Source organism: Saccopteryx bilineata, chromosome 2, assembly GCF_036850765.1.
Source record: "Saccopteryx bilineata isolate mSacBil1 chromosome 2, mSacBil1_pri_phased_curated, whole genome shotgun sequence".
Classification (NCBI taxonomy): domain Eukaryota; kingdom Metazoa; phylum Chordata; class Mammalia; order Chiroptera; family Emballonuridae; genus Saccopteryx; species Saccopteryx bilineata.
In genome coordinates this window covers 350,294,797-350,316,594 of record NC_089491.1, presented here as the reverse complement: position 1 = coordinate 350,316,594, position 21,798 = coordinate 350,294,797, and the positions used below count along the sequence as shown (strand labels likewise).

Sequence of the window (21,798 nt, the reverse complement as noted above, 5' to 3'; positions counted from 1 at the left end):
TCTCGAACCTGGGTCCTTGGCATCCCAGTCTGACGCTCTATTCACTGCACCACCGCCTGGTCAGGCCAAGAAGAGCAAATTTTGTCCTGCCATATAGATAGGTCACAAAAGGTTATCTTTGATAGTGTCTTTTTTTTTTTTTTACAGAGGCAGAGATAGACAGGGACAGACAGGAACAGAGAGAGATGAGAAGCATCAATCATCAGTTTCTCGTTGCGCGTTGCGACTTTTTAGTTGTTCATTGATTGCTTTCTCACATGTGCCTTGACCGTGGGCCTTCAGCAGACCGAATAACCCCCTGCTGGAGCCAGGGACCTTGGGTCCAAGCTGGTGAGCTCTTTGCTCAAGCCAGATGAGCCCGCGCTCAAGCTGGCGACCTCAGGGTCTCGAACCTGAGTCCTTCCGCATCCCAGTCCGACGCTCTATCCACTGCACCACCACCTGGTCAGGCTCTTTGATAGTGTCTTATTAGGGCAAAGCCCCTAATTCAGATTCTTCTAGGTAGCTGTGAGGAGGGCACAGAAGTTTCTCTTGGGGTGACTCATCCTGAACCCCTACAACAGATGATCCAGCTTTCCAGACATTAGTTTGTCAGTGCTCTACAAGGGCGGGCAAAAGCGGGTGCATGGTTGCGAGTACGCAAAACAGTTTATTCTTGTCTTGTTATTAATTATTGTTATTTTCCCATATGAACACGGTAAACCTACTTTTGTCCACCTGTGTCTAAAAGAAGCAGAAAAGTTAAACATCACTAGTGACTTTATGAATTGTCTTGGTATGCTCTCAGCATTTTTAATTTTTAAATTTTTCCTTACTTTATATATGTATTTTTTAAATTTGTCAGTTACAGTTGATGTACAATCAGTTTTTTTTGATTATAGATTACTTTCAATATTGTTTTGTATAGGTTTCAGGTGTACAGCACAGTGGTTAGACAATGATACTTTACAAAGTGGTCCCGAGATGTCCCATCCCATCCGACCACTGCCCTCAGCATTCTGATCTCCTCTTGGACTCCTGGGTCTGACTGCTTTAGTTCTGATCTTGTTCTGGTGCCTCAGGCTCCTGGGTCTGACTGCTTTAGTTCTGATCTTGTTCTGGTGCCTCAGGCTGCTGTGCACATTGGCCTTTGACACTGAAGTGATCATATCACTGCCTGGTAGTTTTGGTTCTTGTTTTTAGTGTCTTGAGTTCAGCTGCCCACTTAAGACTTAAGACTTCCAGTTCAGAACAAACTCTTCAACCCGGCACTCTGATCTACTGCAGATTCTCTCGTGACTTTTTTTTTTTAATGTACCTTTCCAGGGCCACCATGTGGCACAAGTCCAAGCAGAACCATTCACTTTGTATTCCATGTTAATGGTTTCCCATACCAGAACTTACTAAGCTTTACGGTCTCTTATCCCAACTCACTGCAGCCATTCTTTCTCTACAGTGTGGCTGCCAGATGCCACCTGTTGTCAGGGCTCCACCCAATTTTTAGGGCCAACCCTGACCAGAAGTGAGAGGTGTAATAGCTCTGGGACTCAGTACGAACTTGCTCCTATAATTAACCCAGTGTTACTACTGTGTCCTTTAGTTCTATTAAATGAGCTCCATTCCCCGCTCTGGGCCCTAGTTCTGCCTGGTACCTTGTGGCCTGTTTTGCTGTGGTAACATGCCCAGGACTCTAGTCTTAACCTCTTATTACTTCATGTTAAAACTCCCCCATGCCAATCGCTTACTGAAATGCCTGCCAACTCTTGTCCAATTGTCATGTACTTGGGATACTACTAACATGCTGGACTAAACCTATGGCTGGTTCTTTTTTTTATTATTAAATTTTTTAAAAAATTTATTCATTAGAGAGAGAGAGAGAGAGAGAGAAAGAGAGAGAGAGAAGGAGGGGAGGAGCAGGAAGCATCAACTCCCATATGTGCCTTGACCAGGCAAGCCCAGGGTTTCGAACCAGTGACCTCAGCATTCCAGGTTGATTGCTTTATCCACTGTGCCACCACAGGTCAGGCCCTATGGCTGGTTCTATCAAATCTAGTGCCAGCCTCACCCTAGCAGAAAGATCTAATCACATCTTCTGACCACTTCTTTAGCCTTCCCCACCATGCTGTGTGCCATGCCTAGCAACAGCTCTCTCAAAATGAAAGGATATTTAGCTTCTTCTAAAACATGATACCCCAACCAGAAAAGCAGTATTCAGATCTTTTCTGATAATATCAACTCTCTTGCTAGAGAGTTATACAAAATCACTTTGATTCACCTTGACTATAAAATCATCTAACTTTTAGAACATGACTTTCTAAACATCTTTGCCACTCTGGGGACTTTTATCTTCTACTGGTTAACACAAAGTATATGCTAGCTCTATAATATGAACTGCTCTGAATCATAACAAAAGCAAAATTTGGTAAGGAGAAATAGCCAAAAGAATTGTATCAAATATGATCAAAACAACCCCTAGCAACTATAACCTTAAATTATAATAAAAATGAAAATGACTGCTTTAATGGATTACCTGCACAAGTTATTTATGCACATGCCAAGAAGCAACTTCTTTACCATAAGTGTGTTCTCACGTTTTCTTTTTTTTTCTTTTGTATTTTTCTGAAGTTGGAAACGGGGAGGCAGTCAGACAGACTCCTGCATGTGCCCAACCGGGATCCATCTGGCATGCCCACCAGGGGGCAATGCTCTGCCCATCTGGGCCATTGCTCTGTTGCAACCAGAGCCATTCTAGCGCCTGAGGCAGAGGCCATGGAGCCATCCTCAGCACCCGGGCCAACTTTGCTCCAATGGAGCCTTGGCTGTGGGAGGGGAAGAGAGAGACAGAGAGGAAGGAGAGGGGGAGGGGTGGAGAAGCAGATGGGCGCTTCTCCTGTGTGCCCTGGCTGGGACTCAAACCCGGGACTCCTGCACACCAGGCCGACGCTCTACCACTGAGCCAACCGGTCACGTTTTTATTTTTACTCTAGAGAAAAATCTCAGGTGCATTCACTCACCAATTCATCACCTCATCAAATTCTGCAAACAAAAACAAGAACAAAACCAAAAAACTACATAGTATATGTAAATTTATAACTAAAACAAAACAAACAAAAAATGAAAACAAAGAACTCTTATTTTGTTCTTGGAAAACTTTATTTGAGTACAAACAAAAAAAACAAATGTTACTTGTGTCATCCACGGATAAGAGGGAGTATGATCACCCTTCACAGCTGTAAACTAGCAAACTCCAGATAAGAGATGTGATCTAGGTAAAAGACACTTACTCATCCAGGTTATATTTACCTCCCAAAGAGATCACGAAAATTAGTCAAAATAGATTAGAAACCGATTTACATGAGGTCACATCAGAAGAACTGAGAAAGTCATGGCTAATGCTCTGGGAAATTCTGTTCCCATGTTAACACTCAGAAGAATAAATTCCTAAAGGTTAGGACCAGGTAGTTTGTACTATGAGTATTAAAAACAATGATATGCACTTTTATCAGTTTCATATGATTATTAGGATGCGACATGTTATTTAAAATCTAGATGTAGGCCCAAACACTTAGTCATAGCCCAAAATGGAAAATTTAGATTTCTTTACAGGAAACATAAAAAAATGACTATTTGGATGTTGTCTTAACTTACAATTGGTAAGTCCAATTTTAATGTTTACCAAAAAAAAGACATGGTAGCATTGTTACACATTTGAAGAAGATTCCAAATAGAATGTTTCCATTAACAATAGCAACCAGAATTTATTTCAGATCAAGTAATAAACTTTCAGTTTATTCTGAGTTTGCTTTCTGCTAACACGTACAACCTGTCAGATAACCACACCAATGATTTCAAAGCTCTACGTGCACTGTCTTCCCGCCTGCCCCCGCCCCCGGGAACTAGGCTATACCTAGAAATAACAAGACAACTCAAAATAGTGGCAGTGGCCTTCAATTGTTTTGTTTTACCAATTAGCCAACCTTGGTCCAGTGAAACTATCAAATCATTCAGTAGTCTTTGATCTCAGAATTACTTACAATAATAGAGTCATATACAGAAACCTTAATAATCTCCTACTTATATCTTATAACCCGTTATCTTTCTAAACAAACTATTTACAAATGCAAAATATGCAATATTGTTTAAAATAAATATATAATATATAGTGTCTACATTCTCAGACAGGCTTCAAAATGAGGTAATGAAAACTTAACTGATTAAACCTTTTAACCATTCTGGAAATGGCTTAAGAAAATGATGGTAAAAGATTGTTTTTTTCCTTAGGTCTTTTCACGTTTTCTTTGAATGCTTCCAAGTACTGCCTTTTCTATGCTGAAAGATTATATAAAAAATTCTTAAGCTTTGTTGGATAGTCTGTCATCACCCCAGTTGCTCCCAAATCAAAAGCTCTTTTGTATTCTTGTTCTTCATTTAATACCCAAATGTACACCTGAAAATTAGAAGCATAAGAAGTATGAGAAGGAATGTTAAGACAGAAAAGTTTATCATAGCATTTATCCACTACAATCTCAGCATACTTAGAAATAATCTTTTAAACCTGCAATTTCAAGAAGTCATTGACCCCTGGAAAAAATGCCACTTTGCTTGTTAAATGTGCACTGTCCCATCCCCCTGACTTCGGCTACTCAAATCTCTACGTACGGGAATCAGTGACTGAGACGTGAATGCCATCTTGTTCACTGTGAGGCAGAGCTTAAGGTCTCCAGTGTCAACCCGTAAGGCAGCACCATCAGAGTTGGGACCAAATTAAGTCACTTAAAAGTTCCTGCCCCTACAAAGGTGTTCAACTGGTAAACTCTGCTGTTTCCAAAATGCATTATTCCAGAAATGTACCTGAATGCCTCGGGCGGTGAGGTGGTCAAACAAAGCTTTTCTCATTAGTAAACTAGAAAAGAGAAGCAGAGCAGATTTAGGTACTTCTTAGCCCTACAAAGGACTACAGTTAGTCCTGAGTCCTAACTTAGTCAAGTTAGCGGAATTGAACCCCGATGCTTCAGCAATACAAGAAATGGCCTCAAATAATAACTGCTGCTCTGGATGCGTTTCTATCTTAACTGCTGGGTCTCTTTTCACTGCAGGCTGCTTGCTGGTGAACAACCAGAACCTTCTTTCTACTCCTCCTGCCACTAGATGCTCAAGAGACCTGATCTTATTGGAGCAGCTCAATGGGTCTGTGTTCCTAAGTTTGCAAGTTCAAATAAGATGGTAAACACGGCTCAAGTTCTGTAATATCGTAGTTCATTCACAGAACAGATTAGTGTTTCGTGAGTTCTCTTAGAAACCTCACGTCCACTAATTATAATAACTTATATTTAGGTAAAAAAAGCAATTTTTAGCCTCCAAATAACCAACTCAAAAGCGAATTTTTAGAATACAAATCACTTGGAGAAGACAGGAACTAATTGTACTGAAAAATTACACATCTATATACTTTCTATTCTGTTTATGTTTATTAGAATGGTTAAAGAACATTAACTAAAAATCACGTGGCCATGGCTGGTTGGCTCAGCAGTAGAGCATCAGCCCAGCGTGTGGAAGTCCCGGGTTCGATTCCCGGTCATGGCACATAGGAGAAGCGACCATCTGCTTTTCCATTCTTCCCCTGCTCTTCTTCCCCTCTCGCAACCATGGCTCAAATGGTTAGAGCAAAGTAGGCCCCAGGCTCTGAGGATGCCTCCAGGGCCTTGCCTCAGGCGCTAAAATAGCTCAGTTGGCAAGCAACGGAGCAGCAGCCCAGATGGGCAGAGCATCACTTGGTAGGGGGCTTGCCGGGTGGATCCAGGCTGTGGCACATGCAGGAGTCTGTCTCTGTCTCCCTGCCTCTCACTTAATTAAAAAAAAAAAAAATTATAGCCCTGGCTGGTTGGCTCAGGAGTAGAGCATTGACCAGGTGTGTGGAAGTCCTGGGTTCAATTCTGGTCAGGACACTCAGGAGAGATGACCATTTGCTTCTCTCCCCTTCCCTCCCCTCTTCTCTCCAACTCTCTTCCCCTCCCACAGCCATGGCTCAATTGATTTGAGCACATTGGCCTGAGTGCTGAGGATGCACACTGGCTCTGCCTCAGGTGCTAAAAATAGCTTGGTTGAGCATGGCCCCAGACAGGGGTTGCCGAATGGATCTAGTCAGAATGAATGCAGTAGTCTGTCTCTGTATCTCTCCTGCTCTAACTTAAAAAAAAAATACTGTGTATTTAACATAAATTAAAAATGTGTCCTTGAAAACTAGAAATTAAATCAGGAATAAAGCAAAAAACCATGAACCCTGTGGCACAGAGAAAAGATAAAACTAGTTTCCCACCTCTTTGAAAGTGGAGCTAAATTAAAAAGGCTGTGACTAAGGATTATTATTTAAGCAATCAAGGTAAAAAGAGGAAATTTACTTAGAAAGTTACAGAGGTTGTGGAAGTGAGCCAGCTGGGCTGTGTGGGCTCAGGAAACAAGTTACAGAGGCAGAAGAAGGGCCGGCCCTTGGAGCTCAGGAGAAAGAAAGTCAAAGGGAATGCGCCTGGGGGAAGAAGCGGGGAAGGGAAAGGCGCAGGCGTGCTCTAGAGAGCTGGCTGGGAAAGAAGTGGGCGGAGGCAGGGCTGCTCTGGAGAGGGAGAGCCCTCAAGGTTCCGTTTTAAAACAAAATATAGCACAATAACAACCTTGTGGATTTTACCTAAAAATAAAGTCTTAGAAATGAAGGCATTTTCTTTAAGGTAGATACCCACCCTATAGGTAGGGCTTCCTTTGTAGTAAATCTTGGTACAGATTTTTCTGAGCAATGTGCCATAAGTCAATATACAGTTACACACACTGCATTGCTATTCACACTTCTTTTTCATCATGCTTTTGACTGCAGGCTAGTGGGAACAAATGAGCAGAAGGGGATCGTTATACCATATCCCAGCTCTCTACTAACTAGCTAGATAACCCCAAGTCAATCATTCACCTTTGGGTGAGTTGGTGCTCAGTTTTCTCCTGAAGTTGAATAAGATTTATTTCCTAGATTCCTCCTGAGGCTTGGTGACTAGTGATTAAGCTAGTTCTAAACGATTTGTACACATCCATTTGTATGGTGGGTACTCAACACATCCTTGTTACAAATTACATGTAGGAAGCTTGCTCTAAGTTTAAACACTATGTATTTAACAGGTATAGCTAAAACAATCACTTGTACATCAAGAAACTCAAATTCTTACATATCAGAAAGCCAGATGAGAAACTTCTGACTTCTGGACATTGTATGTGGTTCTTTTAACCTGAGACAAAATAAAAATTAAATCATAAATTAGAAACACAGTGTGATAAAAACAAAACAAGTTCAAAAGTGCCTTGTACTTAATATGTGCCCAAAATATATTCGTAAGAGGACAAACATCAATTAAAATAAAGCCCATTTGAATTCTCTATTTCTATTGATTTCAGGCTTTTTATGACCACTATTCAAAGGTTAAAAAAAAAGGATCTTTCTAGAGACCCTGAGTGCCCAGGGCTCGTGTCTCCTCTCTTTTTTGGTGAAGCCTCTTTTTCTTGCCTTGTCTGCTATAATTTAGTCTACAGTAGATTTACACACACAACCAAGCTTTACTATGGATTAAAAGATATTTGGGGTAAAAGTGAGACAAAAAAACAAAACAAAACTAAAAGCATTTTTTTCTTTCCCTTTCACTATTTGCAGACGAAGGCCCTGGACTTCAATTATCTTAGATATTGAAAGCGCACATGACTGTTAGACCTCTGCTGAGTTTCTCCTTCAGTCTCTGATCCCAAAGCAGCACAGCCACCCCTGGCCTTGACTTTGGGCTGCGCCCACAGGGGATCTCTGGGGAGCCACTCTGTGGTGAGGCTGTCTCAGCCTCTCTAAGTTTAACAACACTCCGGGATTCTCAGTCTTCCCAGGTCTTCATCTGTTTTCTTTCTATAGCCGCCTATCTATATTCTTAGTCTGGGCCTGAATATCCACACCTAACTTCATTTTTTTCTTGTCTCTGAATTCAGTTTTTATAAGCAGCTCTCTAAATAAAATCCTTTTTTCCCTAATTCTAGCCAAGGTGGAAAAATCTCAGTGACTATTTCAGGAATCTCAGGGATTTAGTACAGTGGTCCCCAACCCCCATGCCGTGGACCAGTACCGGTCCGTGGGCCATTTGGTACCGGTCCGCAGAGAAAGAATAAATAACTTACATTATTTCTGATTTATTTATATTTAAGTCTGAATGATGTTTTATTTTTAAAAAATGACCAGATTCCCTCTGTTACATCCGTCTAAGACTCACTCTTGATGCTTGTCTCGTAAGTTCGACAATTATATTTAAAAATACCAGTTTTTACACCGGTTGCATAATTTTATTTTGTGCATTTATCCATCCCACCCGGTCCATGAAAATATTTTCTGACATTAAACCGATCCGTGGCCCAAAAAAGGTTGGGGACCACTGATTTAGTATCTCAAATACTAATTAACTCATTAAACACAAATTACTATGAAATTGTCTTAGGAATTACTCAGTATCTCCCATTAAAAATAAAAACAAACAAACACTAAAACATACAAACATAATATTCTACCTGTGTCTTAATCCATAATCACTTTTTAGAGAAAAGGTTAATTCTATAAAGTTTGTTCAGATGTATTTCAAATAGATTAGCTTCTAAAAGGAACACATGAAGATAATCCAGAGAGCACAATGGTCATTCCAGGCCACGGGGAAGCATGGTTAGGAGTCATTTTAATCCAGCAAATGAAAATTTTTTCTTAGCAAGCAGAAAGTGATTTTGGTTGTTTTGTCTGAGAAATAACTACAGAAACTGCTAATAAATATGATTAGAAATAGATAAAAGTGCTCATCACTAAGAAACTCAAACTGGCATGAAGCATAGATGCTGAATACACAGGTGCTGACCAAACTGCCTTTCTTACAGTATTTTCTAATGATTAATGACCAATTTATTTTTTTTTGTATTTTTCCAAACGGGGGGGGGGGGGCAGACAGACAGACTCCTGCATGTGCCCAACCAGGATCCACCCAGCATGCCCACCAGGGGGCGAGGCTCTGCCCATCTGGGGCGTTGCTCTGCTGCACCTGGGACCATTCTAGCGCCTGAGGCGGAGACCATGGAGCCATCCTCAGCACCCGGGCCAACTTTGCTCCAATGGAGCCTCGGCTGCAGGAGGGAAAGAGAGAAAGGAGAGGGGGAAGGGTGGAGACGGAAATGGGTACTTCTCCTGTGTGCCCTGGCCAGGAATCAAACCCGGATTTACACATGCCGGGCTGATGCTCTATCACTGAGCCAATAGGCCAGGGCCTCAGCTTGATTTTTTAAAAGTTCTGTTTGGGAATGAAAAATTTACATGTAAGCAAAATCACATTTAGATGATCTCCCCAGGAACTCTGAATTCTTTTGTCATGACCCAGTTATTGTTATAAACTTATAGCTAGAAATCACTTTCTGAGGGTGCAGGATCATGAGATGAAGCCATCTTTCTATAGTAATAATGATAAAGATAATTTAACAATAAAAGCTATCATTTATTGAGTGCTTATTGTTTGCCAGACAATGCTAAGTGTTTTATTATTTTCTTTTTTAAAATTTTTTACAGAGACAGAGAGTCAGAGAGAGGGATAGACAGGGACAGACAGACAGGAACAGAGAGAGATGAGAAGCATCAATCATCAGTTTTTCATTGCGACACCTTAGTTGTTCATTGATTGCTTTCTCATACGTGCCTTGACTATGGGGCTACAGCAGTCCAAGTAACCCCTTGCTCAAGCCAGCGACCTTGGGTGCAAGCTGGTGAGCCTCGCTCAAACCAGATGAGGCCGCACTCAAGCTGATGACCTCGGGGTCTCGAACCTGGGTCCTCTGCATCCCAGTCCAATGCTCTATCCACTGCGCCACTGCCTGGTCAGGCTATTTTTTTCTTTGTAGTAAATTAGCGTGTGAAAAGCAAGGCTTTGAGCCTTGTGGAGAAGTTACACATACACAGAAGTATCTCATATAAACAAATTCTATCCTTTTCTTTCTCCCAACTCCAGAGGTTTTGGGGGATTATTGTGGTGGTGGGTGTTTTTCTTCCTAAATGTATTAAATACTAGTGATGAATTTGAAGTTCAATGGGATTTCAGCCTCATATAGTTGTCAATGAAGTAAGAAGAAAAGAAGTTAAGAGGCCAAGTGTCATTAGATGTTAGAATAAGAGAATTACTAAACTTCCACAATTAAGCTAAAATCTTTCCACCTTACTTCTGGATACACAGGCAGAGAAAGTCACTGTTATGCGAAACGGGTCCAGACTAAATACTTATAATCCTTTATTATTCATTTTAGAGCATGTACCTTAGTTAGGTCAAAAAGTATTGTTTGGCTCTGGCCAGTGGCCCAGTGGATAGAGCGTCAGCCTGGTGTAGGGACATTTCAGGTTTGACTCCCGATCAGGGCACACAGGAGAAGTGACCATCTGCTTCCCTCTCCCACGGCCAGTGGCTTGACTGGTTCGAGTGTGGCCCTGGCACTGAGAATAGCTTAGTTGATTCAAGCATGGGCCCAAGAAGGGGTTGCTGGGTGGATCCCGGTCGGGGTGCATGTGGGAGTCTGTCTCATTATCTCCCCTCCTCTTACCCCCTCAAAAAAGCAATGTTTATATTGATCAGCTAATCAAACATGGGAATAACTACAGCAATCTATTCTTTACCATTAATATTGATATTAATGAACTTTATCTTAGTCCTCCTATAATTTGCAATGGGTAAAAACAATGACTTACTTTAATATGATAGAAGGCATTGGGATTTCAAAAAACTGTTCTCGAATGGGCACAAAGGGCAGGAGACCAGTGAAGAACAGGCCAAGAATGAGCAGAACACGTTGTAGACTGAAGAGTATGGGAATATCTGAATTCTAAAAGATACAAACAATAGTGTATGTTACTTTATGACTGCTCAAATAAAAATTATTTGACAACCCTCAAAATTTCCCAAGACTATATCTTGACATCTATCAACAGTTCTCCCTGAATTATCACACACCACACTTAGAAATGACTCGTCTTTGACAAATGGGTCAGTACCGATCTGGGACCCTAGAGTGTTCATTGATGATACTAAAGTTACTATCTTCACTATTCTGTTTTTGTAACACCACTTCTGTCTGTTGGTGATAGTGCTTTTCACCAGAGATTAAAGATACCAAATCTAATGGAACAAGACAAAGAAATGAAGATGTGAAATACTAACCTTACTCCTGTTGAAAAGTATATAACTATATCTATATATAGAAATACTGTATAGCCTGCCTGACCAGGCGGTGGCTCAGTGGATAGAGCGTCGGACTGGGATGTGGAGGACCCAGGTTCGAGACCTCAAGGTTGCCAGCTTGAGCACGGGCTCATCTGGTTTGAGCAAGGCTCACCAGCTTGAGCTCAAGGTTGCTGGCTTGAGCAAGGGGTCACTCAGTCTGCGGTAGCCCCACGGTCAAGGCACATATGAGAAATCAATCAATGGACAACTAAGGAACTGCAACGAAGAATTGATGTTTCTCAACTCTCTCCCTTTCTGTCTGTCCCTATCTGTCCCTCTCTCTGACTCTCTCTGTCTCTGCCACACACAAAAAAGAAATACTGTCTATTAATACTGTTGTAAATATGTCATCTTTCAGCTACACTAGAAATCAAATATAAATAGAATTTTGTAAGCTAGTCTAAGAATCTAACCATTTTAAGTTTCTATTGGAGGAGCATTTGAGATCTTGCTCCTTCGCATATGTCAATAGTCTGGCTTAAATAAACTCTTATAAAAAAAAGTTTCTAGCTTGACCTGTGGTGGTGTAGTGGGATAAAGCATTGACCTGGAAGTGCTGAGGTCGCCGGTTCAAAACCCTGAGCTTGCCTGGTCAAGGCACATATGGGAGTTGAAGCTTCCAGCTCCTCCCTCCCTTCTCTCTCTCTGTCTCTCCCTCTCCTCTCTAAAATGAATTAAAAAAAAAAAAAAAAAAAAAAGTTTCTATTTGAAAACGTTCAGGATCCCCAAGCCCTTAGAGTGGTAGCACCCCCCCTCTACACACACACACACACACACACACTCCCCTTTCATCTTACAAATTGAAACTCTAGACCGTTTAAACAACTCTCTCTCCCTGGCCCCTCTTATATTTGTCTCTAAAACACATAAAAATTATGATAGATTTAAATTTTCTGTATAAAAGTAATGTATTGAAAAATCATGCAAAAACGTGCTTTATTTTAAATATTAGCTCTGAATTACCCACCTCTTTATTTTTTAAAATATAGAGTAAGTAAATTTGAGGGCTTCTTTTCTCCCATGTTCACATGCTGCTTTGTGGGATTTTCAGCTTATTTATATATATACATGTGTTTCAGCTGCAACACAATATACAAGTCCCTGGAAAACCTTGATTCCTGAAAACTCATACCCTAAGAATTATAGCTCTTATGGAAGAAACAGGGTTAGGGGCTGGCCCTCAACACTTAGGCAATTTTGGAAGCAGAAAGCTAAAACACTTCTGGGCAGTCATGCAAAGCGGCTGGTGGGAGTGGGTGGGGAGCAGACTGGCAAATAGCTGGCCACACCCAGATCTTTTACTTAGGTATTTATTTATTTATTTGCCCCATATCTTTTAAATTAGAAAATCTGAAATGGGACCCAGGCACCAGTATTTTTTTGTAACTGTTCTGGTAATCTCCACGAAGAGCCAAGGTTAAGAACCACTGCATTAAGTAGGAGTAAATAAAAAGTCATTACGTTAGAACAAGTGCCCCATTTTCCCATCACCAGTGTGTAGCCCACTTTCTTTTATTTTTATATTTTTAGTTTCTAACATCTGGGAATTAAAGGGCTCATGTAAAATTCTTATAAATCACATTTTAAGAATTATAAATGATGCATGACTTAACTACATGGTATGTTCATAGTATGAATGACAAATAATACTGAAACTCTTTTTTTTTGCAAGAGAGAGAAATAGAGGCAGGAAGGGAGAGAGATGAGAAGCATCAACTCATAGTGTGGCACTTGAGTTGTTCATTGATTGCTTCTCACATGTGCCTTGACTGTGGGGCTCCAGCTGAGCTAGTGACCCCAGTGACCCCTTGCTCAAGCCAGCAACCCTGGGCTCCAAGCCAGAGACCATGGCCTCCAAGCCAGTGACCTTTGGGCTCAAGCCAGAGACCACGGGGTTGTGTTGATGATCCCACATTCAAGCCAGTGACCCCATGCTCAAACTGCATAAGCCTGTGCTCAAGCCGGGGACCTCAGGGTTTCGAACCTCGGACCTCAGCACCCCAGGTCGACGTTCTAGCCACTGCACCACCACCAGTCAGACATATTGCAACATTCTTACCTGATGTTTGAAAATTACTGTGGAAAGTTTTTAAATTCTAAAATGACAGAAAACCAGAGGCTTCTAGAAAAGTATGTGAATCAAAGGAAAAGTTCTGTGATTCTAGGCCAAAAGTAAACTTTTTATTTTGAAATAGTTATACATTCATAAAGTTGTAAAAACATAGCAGAGTCCTATATACCCTTAACCCAGTTGCACCAAATGGTGAGACTGACACCTGATATGACCAGATGTATCAAAACCAGGAATCAATGTTGGTACTTTACTGTTAATTACACTAGAGAACTTACTCAGTTTTCATCACTTTTTTAAACCTGCATTCATTTGTACATGTGCCTTTTTAGTGGTTGGATGACCCTGCTTATAATGATATATACTCCCTGATAATCATGATTCTGGCTTACTTTGATTGATTCTAGTTGGGAGGTAAAGAAAAGCTTGAGCTATAGAGTTGAAGGACTAAATACTTTCTTTAATTCAAAATTACACAAAAAATTCAATTACCTTACAAATAACAGACATTAAAAGATAGGAATCAGCCTGACCAGGTTGTGGCGCAGTGGGTAGAGCATCAGACTGGGATGCGGAGGACCCAGATTCTAAACCCCGGGGTCGCCAGCTTGAGCGCAGGCTCATCTGGTTTGAGCAAAAAGCCCACCAGCTTGAACCCAAGGTTGCTTGAGCAAGGGATCATTTGGTCTGCTGTAGCCCCCCGGTCAAGGCACATATGAGAAATCAATCAGTGAACAACTAAGGAGCCGCAATGAAGAATTGATGCTTCTCATCTCTCTCCATTCCTGTCTGCCTGTCCCTATCTGTCAGTCTCTGTCATACACATACAAAAAAAGATTGGAGTCATATTTTGTTTTATGATGTATATAATAAAATGTTGATAAACAACTAATATTAGCATGTAAAAATAAAAATCCGCCTGACAAGGCGGTGGCGCAGTGGAAAGAGCGTCGGACTGGGATGCAGAGGACCCAGGTTCGAGACCCCGAGGTCGCCAGCTTGAGCGCGGGCTCATCTGGTTTGAGCAAAAGCCCACCAGCTTGGACCCAAGGTCGCTGGCTCCAACAAGGGGCTACTCAGTCTGCTGAAGGCCCGCGGTCAAGGCACATATGAGAAAGCAATCAATGAACAACTAAGGTATTGCAAGCGCAATGAAAAACTAATGATTGATGCTTCTCATCTCTTTCCATTCCTGTCTGTCTGTCCCTGTCTATCCCTCTCTCTGACTCACTCTCTGTCTCTGTAAAAAAACAAACAAAAAAACCCCCAAAATCCTGTAAGCCAGTCCAATTATATTGAACTTTAGTTAGAAGGTCCATAATCTCTATTAAGTCAACTATCTATAAATCCATTACGTCTGTTAGCAAACTTCTGGTTAGTTGCTTTCACCCAGTACCATCAGTCTTCATATCAAGACTACGAAATAAGATAATTTTTAAAACAGTATTACTATAATGGCTTACCAGTTATAGACATACAATAACAACAAAGATCACTCTGTATCATTGTTGAAGAATTACCTCTTTGTAGCACTTTTCTACAATTTCATAACTGGCATTACCCCACACTGTTATGTGTTCTCGTCTGTACTGCTTCACCAACTCTGAAACCTACAAGTGAAAATTCAAATATTTATGCATGTGCCTATTTGTAAATTCACTTACATTGTTTCATTTTAAAAATGGGTTATAATTGACTGTCAGTGAATTGTACAAAACTTTGGAAGAACCAATGTATAAATTCAGACTATTTTATAAAATATAATAAATTACTTACATTTTATCATTATATGATTTATCTGATAGAAGACAACTAGGTGGTAATTAGACATACACTAACTACAAATGATAAAAGTTAAACTAGAAGTTAATTATATGAATGCCAGTAGAAGTTAATTATATGAATGCCAGAACTATTATTGGTTCACTGGAGCTCACTTTTACCAACGATGGAGACATGACAACTCTGAAAATAGACTCTCCTACAGTAACGAGATCTCTTCTCCTAGGGCATTATTTAAAACAATACTGATCCCTAGAGTATCACATTTCCTTGAATATTATCAATCTATGCAGCCACCTACTCTAGCTTTATTAGTTTGTGAAATTGGATGCAACATACTCAGAGGAGGCAAAGCCTTAAGTACCTTCTTAATCAGCACATTGTTGTTGACTTTGATATCGATGTTAATGGGAGTGTTAGGAAAGGCTTCAAAAACTTCCTTCAGTAATGGAATTCGGTTATCTTTTCCTTCACATTGGCATGCTGGGAAAGCAAGATTTTTAAATGTATTTTTAAAAGATAACTTTTTAGTTTTTTTGATGACTAGAAGAAATAAAATAGTAGTCATAAGAGGACATTTACAAAATGATGAAAAGCATAAAAAAGAAAAGAAAAATCATCTAAAATGCAACAATTCAGATATAACTATGTGACCATTTGGTGTACTTTCTCTACTATTTTTTCCCTATGCATAATTTAATAGTTATAGTGTACCTATAGATTTTAGCCTGATATTTTTATGTAAGTAAAAAATAAATATTGTATGTTAAGACATTGTATTTATAATCGTGATTTAAAAGATTTTCCATTACACATTTTGATATAACCGTGGATTCACATGCTGTTGTAAGAGATAATACACAGAGATCTGTGCACCTTTTACCCAGACTCCCAAGGGTAACCTTGCAAATCTTATTCTATAATTATCATTTTAAAAGTTTTTAAAATATTCAATTAATTATTTTAGTTTAACCACTCCCCTTGAAAGCTAGCAGTGTATATCAAGCTGAAGGCAACTAAGAAGTAGATACAAAAAAGGTTCTCTGCCCTCCCCTATTTGCCCTAAAACAAGACTTAACTTTGTACAAAAATTAATCACCAACAACCCTAGACACTATCAGCACTAGAGGACTCGACATAACTACTGACTAGCCTTTTATTTTCCATTATTCGCCAACATATTTACCTTTCCACAATTTGCCACCCTAGAAACTCAGATTCCTTTTTCTTTGTCTTGTCACTTCTCTAAAAATCTATTGGGTTTCTTTGTTAAGAAGCTATCTAAACTCAGATTCTAGCCATCTCTGAGTTTCTCCCAAGAGACTATTTTTTCCTTCTCTATATCCTACTAGTGCATGCTAAGATTGTTTCTAAAGTTTTGCACTGATATCATCATTGAATTTTTTAGAGATTGAGAATAATATGTTCAGGCAAGAGAAACACACTAATTCAGTAATGTAGTAAAGAATATGTCGCCCTGGCCGGTTGGCTCAGCGGTAGAGCGTCGGCCTAGCGTGCGGAGAACCCGGGTTCGATTCCCGGCCAGGGCACATAGGAGAAGCGCCCATTTGCTTCTCCACCCCTCCGCCGCGCCTTCCTCTCTGTCTCTCTCTTCCCCTCCCGCAGCCAAGGCTCCATTGGAGCAAAGATGGCCCGGGCGCTGGGGATGGCTCTGTGGCCTCTGCCCCAGGCGCTAGAGTGGCTCTGGTCGCAACATGGCGACACCCAGGAGGGTCGCAACATGGCGACGCCCAGGATGGGCAGAGCGTCGCCCCCTGGTGGGCGTGCCGGGTGGATCCCGGTAGGGCGCATGCGGGAGTCTGTCTGACTGTCTCTCCCTGTTTCCAGCTTAATAAAAATGCAAAAAAAAAAAAAAAAAAAAAAAGATCAGAATATGTCAATGCAACTCAATATAAAGAATTCATGAAAAAAATGAAGGAGATTTTAATCATTCTTTATACTTCCTCAGGGGTGTTTTTTTAATTTCCCTACTCCCTTTTGCTTCTAATCATTTCTATAATATACTATACATACTATATAACGATAATAAAAATTCACCCTCCCATCTGAAACTTTAATTCTACTAATTTGTGAATAACCAAATAGTGAAAGATCCTTTACTTCATCATTATACAGCAAATCAAAGCAAAGAAGCCTATCAAAAGTAAATTAAATCCCTGTTAGAACATGAATTATAATAAAGGCTCAGTCATGTGAATGGAAAATAAAAAAGGAAATAATCTGTTACTGTTTTGTCTGTTCTGTACCCTATTCCTATTGCCTTTTTCTCTGGGTCATTCTGATGGATTGCCAATCACTTGGCTGTCTCCATGGCCACACAGAGAGTACATGACTCTGTAAGCATAACAATATGAACACAAGGTCTCCTGAAATCCTCAGCAGGATGGGTTGTGTACTTTTGATGTTATCAGAGATCTATGTGTTTCAAATACTGTATACTATTTCAAAAGTTATTTTTTACAGTTGTCTGAAACTTGAGAGTACTTGGCATTGTTATTACTAAGGCATTTGACGAAACTCCAGATGGAGAAGCAGTATGGTGTATCAGGGGTAGTCAACCTTTTTATACCTACCGCCCACTTTTGGATCTCTGTTAGTAGTAAAATTTTCTAACCGCCCACCGGTTCCACAGTAATGGTAATTTATAAAGTAGGGAAATAACTTTACTTTGTAAAATTTATAAAGCAGAGTTACTGCAAGTTAAAGCATATAATAATAATTACTTACCAAGTACTTTATGTCAGATTTTTGCTAAGTTTGGCAGAATAAATCTTTTTTTTTTTTTTTTTTTTTTTTTTTTTACAGAGACAGAGCGAGAGTCAGAGAAAGAGGGATAGACAGACAGGAACAGAAAGAGATGAGAAGCATCAATCATCAGTTTTTTGTTGTGGCACTTTAGTTGTTCATTGATTGCTTTCTCATATGTGCCTTGACCATGGGGCTACAGCAGACCAAGTAACCCATTGCTCAAGCCAGCAACCTTGGGTCCAAGCTGGTGAGCTTTGCTCAAACCAGATGAGCCTGCATTCAAGCTGGCGACCTCAGTGTCTCGAACCTGGGTCCTCCCCATCGCAGTCCGACGCTCTATCCACTGCGCCACTGCCCGGTCAGGCCAGAATAAATCTTTATAAAACAACTTACTATAGTTAAATCTATCTTTTTATTTATACTTTGGTTGCTCCGCTACCACCCACCATGAAAGCTGGAACACCCACTAGTGGGTGGTAGGGACCAGGTTGACTACCACTGGTATAGCTGAATACTGGCCTTGTCAGGAGATTCAAGTCCTAGCCCTGTCATTTACTGGCTATCTGACCTCAATTTGCATTTTTAGGCCTGTTTCCTTATCTGTAACAGGAAGAGGCAGAACTAGATGGAATCAAAGGTCTCTTCACATTCAAAAGTTTTATGACTTTATAAGGGAGGTATAAAAACCAGAAAAAATAATCAAAACATTTTTTTTCTCAAAAGATCTTTTTCTCTACATGAGGCTCTGACTTTGCTCTACAAAGGAAAAAACAGGAAAAACTTCACTTAAGAAATTTTCTTAACCTTCACAGGCCAACAACTGACACAGATATTAGAAAAGCTTAGCAAGTACGATCCTATTAATCACAAGAATGAAAAAAGTGTTTCCTCAAACCAGCAGAGCTCAATGATTCTTACCTGGAAGGCAAAAGTCAACAAACAGATCTAAATATCACTTTGAGATAGCTAACTTAAACAATTTACTTTCCCCATTAAAGAGAAAGTTTACTGGCCAATTTTAAATCTAATTCACAGAGCAGTTTACAGTCCTTTTTGAAAACTAAGATCCTTGACATTTAACCAAAGCTTTTACTCTCTGCAAGCCATATCGTGGACCACACATTCTAGCATCTCCTGGCTTTACTGAACTCATTTGACTCATTCAGAGCAAGGCTGAACTGTGACAGGGAGGGACCTGTACCTGCTCGGCAACCTGTACCTCAAGGTGGGGCGTGTTCCACTCCAACACGTTCCATGCTGACATAACTAACAAACTAGGGCTGGTGGACATGTTTCCTTGTAAGAAATGTTCCCTCAAAAAAAAGAAAATTGCTATGCTGGTGATTAAAAAAGTGAAGACGACTAGAAAATTGATGGTTTATTGGAGTAATAGAATTCTCTTTAAAATATAAAGCACCCACATGACATAGAATCAAATGTAAGGCAATCAGTAAGGATCTGACAAGGTTCCCTTCAATTTCTTTCATTTATTCATTTACTTCATTTACAATTACTGTAAATTTTAGTAATATTCTAGAATTGGAAGCTTTAGAGGTACAAAGCATCCCTAATAGTATCTGGGTTTCTGGTCATTAGTATTCGGGCTTAAATTAACTGTATTTAAATTTAATAGAATGAGCCAGTTAAATATCTGAACTTTATTATTTCAGGGACAAGATTTGAAGATTTGTAGGCCTGAGAAAATAAGCTCTGAGGACAGTACTTTGAGCTGGAACTTACTATGACAAGAGAATACACACAAATAGCTAATTCTCAGGATAAATGAATATACTTAAATGTAAGCATTTAAGCTGCAAATGGGAAATATTACCTCTTTGAAATGTGACATCCAGTTTGCCAAGATAAGGTGGGAGTTCCTTTAAAAGATATAATTAAAAAAAGTTAGCTCTCAAAAAATCAAAAGCATTTTAATGTTTTATATTAAGACATAAATATTTGCTTCTTAATTTTTTTTTTTTTTTTGTATTTTTCCAAAGTGAGAAATGGGGAAGCAGAAAGACAGACTCCCACATGCACCTGGCCAGGATCCACCCAGTATGTCCACCAGGGTACGACGCTCTGCCCATCTGGGGCATTGCTCCGTTTTGGCCAGAGTCATTCTAGCGCGCCTGAGGGAGAGGCCACAGAGCCATTCTCAGTGTCTGGGCCAACTTTGCTCCATTGGAGCTTTGGCTGTGGGAGGGGAAGAGAGAGATAGAGAGGAAGGAGAGGGGGAAGGGTGGAGAAGCAGATGGGCACTTCTCCTGAGTGCCCTAGCCAGGAATTGAACCCGGGACTTCCACACGCTAGGCCAGTGCTCTACCGCTAAGCCAACCAGCCAGGGCTAGGATTTGCTTCTTAAAAAACAAACAAACATTACATGTGTTTACATAGAGCACCCTTTAATGTTTTTTTTAATTCCATTTTTTAAATTTTATTTATTCATTTTTAGAGAGGAGAGAGAGAGGGAGAGAGACAGAGAGAGAGAGAAGGGGGGAGGAGCTGGAAGCATCAACTCCCACATGTGCCTGACCAGGCAAGCCCAGGGTTTCAAACCGGCGACCTCAGCATTTCCAGGTCAACGCTTTATCCACTGCGCCACTACAGGTCAGGCTACATAGAGCACCCTTTAGCTGAACATCCCCAACAGCAAATTAATCATATAATTACTTATTTTCACAACCTACAAAATATATGTACTATTGAATATGCACCTCTTCTCAATAATAAATACACAAAGAGCTCAGTAGATAAATGTCAAGAATAGACAGTTCAAAAAGAAAAAGAAAAATGACAAAATCATAAAAAAATACTGAAATTCATAAATAAATAAATGCTCATTAAAATTTAGTCTAGCAAATTAGAAAATGTTTGGTATAACTGTAATACCCAATAATGATTAAGTGTATAGCAAAATGGAAATTCTTCTAATATCAGATTTTAGAACTCTTTTAAACCCTTTTAAGAAAGCAAGAGGGTAATAGCTACTTTCAATATATATTAAGACATTATAATAGTCCTAGTCTTTTACCCAATAATTTCCCTGCTGGGATTTTTTTTTTTTTTTCCTGAAGCTGGAAACGGGGAGAAACAGTCAGACAGACTCCCGCATGCGCCCGACCGGGATCCACCCGGCACGCCCACCAGGGGCGAAGCTCTGCCCACCAGGGGGCGATGCTCTGCCCCTTCGGGGCGTCGCTCTGCCGCTACCAGAGCCACTCTAGCGCCTGGGGCAGAGGCCAAGGAGCCATCCCCAGCGCCCGGGCCATCTTTGCTCCAATGGAGCCTTGGCTGCGGGAGGGGAAGAGAGAGACAGAGAGGAAGGAGGGGGTGGGGGTGGAGAAGCAAATGGGCACTTCTCCTATGTGCCCTGGCCGGGAATCGAACCCGGGTCCCCCGCATGCCAGGCCGACGCTCTACCGCTGAGCCAACCAGCCAGGGCCCCTGCTGGGATTTTATTTAGGAAAATAATTTTAAATATAGAGATTATCTTAAATAAATATTTTTACTAAGTATAAATATCTTTATAAATATATTTATATCTCTTAAATAATGTTATACTGTATAAGCATATGAATATAGAGAAAACTTTTATGCATAAAAATGTTCAGTGTAGGCCCTGGCCAGTTGGCTCAGCAGTAGAGCGTCGGCTTGGCGTGCGGGGGACCCGGGTTCGATTCCCGGCCAGGGCACATAGGAGAAGCGCCCATTTGCTTCTCCACTCCCCCCTCCTTCCTCCCTCTCTCTTCCCCTCCCGCAGCCAAGGCTCCACTGGAGCAAAGATGGCCCGGGCGCTGGGGATGGCTCCTTGGCCTCTGCCCCAGGCGCTAGAGTGGCTCTGGTCGCAGAGCATCGCCCCCTGGTGGGCAGAGCATCGCCCCTGGTGGGCGTGCCGGG

The 21,798-nt window shown here is 40.7% G+C and overlaps 1 protein-coding gene across 4 annotated transcripts in view; it reads right to left on the bottom strand.

Annotated features, from left to right (window-relative positions):
- Positions 1 to 3,125: 3,125 nt before the first annotated feature.
- Positions 3,126 to 21,798, bottom strand: part of GDPD1 (glycerophosphodiester phosphodiesterase domain containing 1) — a 56,894-nt gene continuing 38,221 nt past the window's right edge. For 2 of the 4 annotated variants that reach the window (XM_066262712.1, XM_066262709.1), the window contains exons 4-10: positions 19,733 to 19,778; positions 15,497 to 15,615; positions 14,871 to 14,960; positions 10,748 to 10,881; positions 7,182 to 7,241; positions 4,831 to 4,882; positions 3,126 to 4,426 (exon numbers count right to left, since the gene is read on the bottom strand). In XM_066262712.1, the coding sequence (XP_066118809.1) occupies positions 4,304 to 4,426; positions 4,831 to 4,882; positions 7,182 to 7,241; positions 10,748 to 10,881; positions 14,871 to 14,960; positions 15,497 to 15,615; positions 19,733 to 19,778 (624 nt within the window). In that variant the 3' untranslated portion in view covers positions 3,126 to 4,303. The remainder of the gene's footprint in view (positions 4,427 to 4,830; positions 4,883 to 7,181; positions 7,242 to 10,747; positions 10,882 to 14,870; positions 14,961 to 15,496; positions 15,616 to 19,732; positions 19,779 to 21,798) is intronic. The other 2 variants (XM_066262710.1, XM_066262711.1) reach the window with 2 other exon arrangements.